The following is a 6793-nucleotide window of genomic DNA, read 5'->3' on the forward strand; positions in this document are numbered from 1 at the left end:
TGTGTGTGTGTGTGTATGATAGTGTGTTGTGTGTGTATGATAGTGTGTGTGTGTGTGTATGATAGTGTGTGTGTGTGTGTATGATAGTGTGTGTGTGTGTGTATGATAGTGTGTGTGTGTGTGTATGATGGTGTGTGTGTGTACCTGTAAGGTAGTCTCTCATAGTGAACTCCCTCTACCGCAGCCCAGTGGTGGTATGGTAGTTTATATACAGTGTGTATTCACCTGTCAGGTTGTGTTGTGTGTGTATGATAGTGTGTGTGTATGATAGTGTGTGTGTGTGTGTATGATAGTGTGTGTGTGTGTATGATAGTGTGTGTGTGTGTGTACCTGTAAGGTAGTCTCTCATAGTGAACTCCCTCTACCGCAGCCCAGTGGTGGTATGGTAGTTTATATACAGTGTGTATTCACCTGTCAGGTTGTGTTGTGTGTGTATGATAGTGTGTGTGTATGATAGTGTGTGTGTGTGTGTATGATAGTGTGTGTGTGTGATAGTGTGTGTGTGTGTGTATGATAGTGTGTGTGTGTGTGTATGATAGTGTGTGTGTGTGTGTATGATAGTGTGTTGTGTGTGTATGATAGTGTGTGTGTGTGTGTATGATAGTGTGTGTGTGTGTGTATGATAGTGTGTGTGTGTGTGTATGATAGTGTGTTGTGTGTGTATGATAGTGTGTGTGTGTGTGTATGATAGTGTGTGTGTGTGTGTATGATAGTGTGTGTGTGTGTGTATGATAGTGTGTGTGTGTACCTGTAAGGTAGTCTCTCATAGTGAACTCCCTCTACCTCAGCCCAGTGGTGGTATGGTAGTTTATATACAGTGTGTATTCACCTGTCAGGTTGTGTTGTGTGTGTATGATAGTGTGTGTGTGTGTGTATGATAGTGTGTGTGTGTGTACCTGTAAGGTAGTCTCTCATAGTGAACTCCCTCTACCTCAGCCCAGTGGTGGTATGGTAGTTTATATACAGTGTGTATTCACCTGTCAGGTTGTGTTGTGTGTGTATGATAGTGTGTGTGTGTGATAGTGTGTGTGTGTGTGTATGATAGTGTGTGTGTGTGTGTATGATAGTGTGTGTGTGTGTGTATGATAGTGTGTGTGTGTGTGTATGATAGTGTGTGTGTGTGTGTATGATAGTGTGTGTGTGTGTGTATGATAGTGTGTGTGTGTACCTGTAAGGTAGTCTCTCATAGTGAACTCCCTCTACAGCAGCAAAGTGGTAGCGCGGTTTCAGCTTGTAAGCCAGCTGGGAGATGGAGGTTGTTCCACAGAACTTAGTGTTGACTTCCTGAAACAAAGAACAGTTTAGTTTCAAAGAAACCATCTGGGTCAAACACACAGCCTTCGGGTAGTGGGGCTGGTTAGAGAGTAGTTAGGTTAGTTAGAGGATAGTTAAATTAGATAGAGGATAGTTAGGAGCTGGTGAGGCTAGTTAGAAGGTAGTTAGGTTAGATAGAAGGTAGTTAGGTTAGATAGAGGATAGTTAGGGGATGGTAGGGATAGTTAGGAGGTAGTTAGGTTAGATAGGAGGTAGTTAGGAGCTGGTGAGGCTAGTTAGAAGGTAGTTAGGTTAGATAGAAGGTAGTTAGGAGCTGGTGAGGCTAGTTAGGAGGTAGTTAGGTTAGATAGGAGGTAGTTAGGAGCTGGTGAGGCTAGTTAGAAGGTAGTTAGGTTAGATAGAGGATAATTAGGAGCTGGTGAGGCTAGTTAGAAGGTAGTTAGGTTAGATAGAGGATAGTTAGGGGATGGTGAGGCTAGTTAGAGAGTAGTGAGGTTAGTTAGAAGGTAGTTAGGTTAGATATAAGGTAGTTAGGTTAGATAGAGGATAGTTAGGGGATGGTGAGGTTAGTTAGGAGGTAGTTAGGTTAGATAGAAGGTAGTTAGGTTAGATAGAAGGTAGTTAGGTTAGATAGAGGATAGTTAGGAGCTGGTGAGGTTAGTTAGAAGGTAGTTAGGTTAGATAGAGGATAGTTAGAGAGTAGTGAGGTTAGTTAGAAGGTAGTTAGGTTAGATAGAAGGTAGTTAGGGGATGGTGAGGCTAGTTAGAGAGTAGTGAGGTTAGTTAGAAGGTAGTTAGGTTAGATATAAGGTAGTTAGGTTAGATAGAGGATAGTTAGGGGATGGTAGGGATAGTTATAGAGTAGTGAGGTTAGTTAGAAGGTAGTTAGGTTAGATATAAGGTAGTTAGGTTAGATAGAGGATAGTTAGGGGATGGTAGGGATAGTTAGAGAGTAGTGAGGTTAGTTAGAAGGTAGTTAGGTTAGATAGGAGGTAGTTAGGGGATGGTAGGGATAGTTAGAGAGTAGTGAGGCTAGTTAGAAGGTAGTTAGGTTAGATAGAGGATAGTTAGAGAGTAGTGAGGTTAGTTAGAAGGTAGTTAGGTTAGATAGAGGATAGTTAGGGGATGGTGAGGCTAGTTAGAGAGTAGTGAGGTTAGTTAGAAGGTAGTTAGGTTAGATAGAGGATAGTTAGGGGATGGTGAGGCTAGTTAGAGAGTAGTGAGGTTAGTTAGAAGGTAGTTAGGTTAGATAGAGGATAGTTAGGGGATGGTGAGGCTAGTTAGAGAGTAGTGAGGTTAGTTAGAAGGTAGTTAGGTTAGATATAAGGTAGTTAGGTTAGATAGAGGATAGTTAGGGGATGGTAGGGATAGTTAGAGAGTAGTTAGGTTAGATAGAGGATAGTTAGGTTAGATAGAGGACAGTTAGAGTGTCTTACGGGGCTGTTGGCGTACTGCCAGACTCCGCGGGGCCACTGTGATGTCAGCAAGATGTCCACTCCTTTGAACTGTTTGTTGCTAAGCAGTGGCTCCACCAGCTGAGTGAGGTCTTTAGGAGAGAAGCAGTGAGCTGGCGCCGGATCCTGCTGCCCCTCACGACCACTCACATACGCTATCTGCAGGCCTGACGCCCCTGTGAAAACACCACGACGACCTGACACACAGTGAGAGTGTGAGAGAGAGTGAGAGAGACAGAGACAGAGACAGAGAGACAGAGAGAGAGAGACAGAGAGAGAGAGAGAGAGAGACAGAGAGACAGAGAGACAGAGAGACAGAGACAGAGAGAGAGAGAGAGAGAGAGAGAGAGAGAGAGAGAGAGAGAGAGAGACAGAGAGAGAGAGAGAGAGACAGAGAGACAGAGAGAGAGAGAGAGAGAGACAGAGAGAGAGAGAGAGAGAGAGAGAGAGAGAGAGAGAGAGAGTTGTTATGGTCAAGCCTGTGAAACAGCAGTGGAGATACAGAGCAGCTGTATTACCCAGGTAGGGTAAAGGTCAGAGGTCAGAGTCTACTCCTGTGTAGCTCAGTTGGTAGAGCATGGCGTTTGCAACGCCAGCGTTGTGGGTTCGATTCCCACGGGGGGCCAGTATGAAAAAATGTATGCACTCACTAACCGTAAGTCGCTCTGGATAAGAGTCTACTCAGGGTCAGGGTTAGAGGTCAGAGTCTACTCAGGGTTAGAGGTCAGAGTCTACTCAGGGTTAGAGGTCAGAGTCTACTCAGGGTCAGGGTTAGAGGTCAGAGTCTACTCAGGGTTAGAGGTCAGAGTCTACTCAGGGTCAGGGTTAGAGGTCAGAGTCTACTCAGGGTTAGAGGTCAGAGTCTACTCAGGGTCAGGGTTAGAGGTCAGAGTCTACTCAGGGTCAGGGTTAGAGGTCAGAGTCTACTCAGGGTCAGGGTTAGAGGTCAGAGTCTACTCAGGGTTAGGGTTAGAGGTCAGAGTCTACTCAGGGTCAGGGTTAGAGGTCAGAGTCTACTCAGGGTTAGAGGTCAGAGTCTACTCAGGGTTAGGGTTAGAGGTCAGAGTCTACTCAGGGTCAGGGTTAGAGGTCAGAGTCTACTCAGGGTTAGAGGTCAGAGTCTACTCAGGGTCAGGGTTAGAGGTCAGAGTCTACTCAGGGTTAGAGGTCAGAGTCTACTCAGGGTTAGAGGTCAGAGTCTACTCAGGGTTAGAGGTCAGAGTCTACTCAGGGTCAGGGTTAGAGGTCAGAGTCTACTCAGGGTCAGGGTTAGAGGTCAGAGTCTACTCAGGGTCAGGGTTAGAGGTCAGAGTCTACTCAGGGTTAGAGGTCAGAGTCTACTCAGGGTTAGGGTTAGAGGTCAGAGTCTACTCAGGGTCAGGGTTAGAGGTCAGAGTCTACTCAGGGTTAGAGGTCAGAGTCTACTCAGGGTTAGGGTTAGAGGTCAGAGTCTACTCAGGGTCAGGGTTAGAGGTCAGAGTCTACTCAGGGTTAGAGGTCAGAGTCTACTCAGGGTCAGGGTTAGAGGTCAGAGTCTACTCAGGGTTAGAGGTCAGAGTCTACTCAGGGTCAGGGTTAGAGGTCAGAGTCTACTCAGGGTTAGAGGTCAGAGTCTACTCAGGGTTAGAGGTCAGAGTCTACTCAGGGTTAGAGGTCAGAGTCTACTCAGGGTTAGAGGTCAGAGTCTACTCAGGGTCAGGGTTAGAGGTCAGAGTCTACTCAGGGTCAGGGTTAGAGGTCAGAGTCTACTCAGGGTCAGGGTTAGAGGTCAGAGTCTACTCAGGGTCAGGGTTAGAGGTCAGAGTCTACTCAGGGTCAGGGTTAGAGGTCAGAGTCTACTCAGGGTCAGGGTTAGAGGTCAGAGTCTACTCAGGGTTAGAGGTCAGAGTCTACTCAGGGTCAGGGTTAGAGGTCAGAGTCTACTCAGGGTCAGGGTTAGAGGTCAGAGTCTACTCAGGGTTAGAGGTCAGAGTCTACTCAGGGTCAGGGTTAGAGGTCAGAGTCTACTCAGGGTCAGGGTTAGAGGTCAGAGTCTACTCAGGGTCAGGGTTAGAGGTCAGAGTCTACTCAGGGTTAGAGGTCAGAGTCTACTCAGGGTCAGGGTTAGAGGTCAGAGTCTACTCAGGGTTAGAGGTCAGAGTCTACTCAGGGTTAGAGGTCAGAGTCTACTCAGGGTCAGGGTTAGAGGTCAGAGTCTACTCAGGTCAGGGTTAGAGGTCAGAGTCTACTCAGGGTCAGGGTTAGAGGTCAGAGTCTACTCAGGGTTAGAGGTCAGAGTCTACTCAGGGTCAGGGTTAGAGGTCAGAGTCTACTCAGGGTTAGAGGTCAGAGTCTACTCAGGTCAGGGTTAGAGGTCAGAGTCTACTCAGGGTTAGAGGTCAGAGTCTACTCAGGGTTAGAGGTCAGAGTCTACTCAGGGTCAGGGTTAGAGGTCAGAGTCTACTCAGGGTCAGGGTTAGAGGTCAGAGTCTACTCAGGGTTAGAGGTCAGAGTCTACTCTTACCAAGGTATGTGATGTTGTCAGCCAGCTCACAGCCGTCAGCGCTGGGGAAGAAGCAGAGGGTCTCCTGGCTGGCTGCTCCCAGGATGTATGTGTGGATGGGAGCTGCAACAACAGTCAAGACAATGTGGTTCCTAACTCCAGACCCACAATGTGGTTCCTAACTCCAGACCCACAATGTGGTTCCTAACTCCAGACCCACAATGTGGTTCCTAACTCCAGACCCACAATGTCGTTCCTAACTCCAGACCCACAATGTCGTTCCTAACTCCAGACCCACAATGTTTCCAGACCCACAATGTCGTTCCTAACTCCAGACCCACAATGTCGTTCCTAACTCCAGACCCACAATGTCGTTCCTAACTCCAGACCCACAATGTTTCCAGACCCACAATGTCGTTCCTAACTCCAGACCATCAATGTCGTTCCTAATTTCAGACCCACAATGTCGTTCCTAACTCCAGACCATCAATGTCGTTCCTAATTTCAGACCCACAATGTCGTTCCTAACTCCAGACCCACAATTTCGTTCCTAGCTTCAGAACCACAATAGGTTACCTTTCTTTACTCCAGATTTGTACTCCTGCCATTCAGCCTGAGCTTCTGGAGACAAACCGAAGAAGTTTCCTACACACAGCAACAGCTGCAGAGAGAACAGGAGATTACCTACTGATGGGATATGTATGTATGTATGTATGTATGTGTGTGTGTGTGTGTGTGTGTGTGTGTATGTGTGGTTAGGATTTACATCAAACTGGCCGCTCTTCTTCTGGATGGTCCGAACGCGGTTAAACACAGCATTAATGCTTCCCTCTACGTCACCACATGCAAGGCTAGAATAGATTAAACAGTATTGAAATTGTAGCTAGCTAGTTACGTGCAGAATTTATTCAAACAAGCAACTGTACTTTCTCATGAAATTGGACAACTTGACCATCGAGACAATCGTAGCCATCTAAGTTAGTTAGCTACACGGCTTGTAGTGGTTGACTCTCACTGTTAACTAGTTTTATTAGGTTATAATTTTGACCGTTACTACCAAGTTAGGGGAAGCTAATAAATTACTACGAATTATCATAACTGTGACTTACATCTTCAACGGTTTTTCCCCCATTACGTCAAAAGTTCAAAACAAGACTATGTTTGCTAGTTAGTTAGCTCAAGTCTCTGGTTAGCTGGCTAGCTATAGACGTTGTGCGTCGACAACATTCCTCCCCCTTTGTCGCCGACAAAATAAACCTCCCCATCTTCATAAAAAAAATTCTAGTTATTAGTAAATTAACACATAATCGTGCAAATACAACGTTTATTATTTAGCAAATACGTGATTTGTAAAAGTACTTTTTCCCCGACATTTATATCGGAAATGATTCAATTCGGATGACTGACGATGGATGGACAATCATTATACTTGTGTTGACAATCCTCCGGGTAGCCAGATACAAAATCATAGAGACATTTCATTTTTTATTTTGTGATGTCCTTTGGCATTTTGGAGACCGGCTTTAGTTTGTAAGCCACCTTAAGTTTTGAACCAAAGCGACTATCCAACTGCCCTGTTTCC

At 45.9% G+C, this 6793-nt stretch overlaps 1 protein-coding gene across 1 annotated transcript in view; it reads right to left on the reverse strand.

The window, feature by feature from the left end:
• Positions 1-6400, reverse strand: part of cwf19l1 (CWF19 like cell cycle control factor 1) — a gene marked incomplete at its 3' end in the record, with an annotated part of 21422 nt that extends 15022 nt beyond the window's left edge. The window contains exons 1-6 of the mRNA XM_084197193.1: positions 6321-6400; positions 5978-6062; positions 5788-5872; positions 5233-5334; positions 2712-2926; positions 1169-1284 (exon numbers count right to left, since the gene is read on the reverse strand). Coding sequence (XP_084053319.1) covers positions 1169-1284; positions 2712-2926; positions 5233-5334; positions 5788-5872; positions 5978-6062; positions 6321-6343 — 626 coding nt within the window. The 5' untranslated portion in view covers positions 6344-6400. The remainder of the gene's footprint in view (positions 1-1168; positions 1285-2711; positions 2927-5232; positions 5335-5787; positions 5873-5977; positions 6063-6320) is intronic.
• Positions 6401-6793: the final 393 nt, after the last annotated feature.

The sequence above is a fragment of the Coregonus lavaretus genome, assembly GCF_964263955.1.
Source record: "Coregonus lavaretus genome assembly, contig: HAP1_SCAFFOLD_2011, whole genome shotgun sequence".
Taxonomy (NCBI): domain Eukaryota; kingdom Metazoa; phylum Chordata; class Actinopteri; order Salmoniformes; family Salmonidae; genus Coregonus; species Coregonus lavaretus.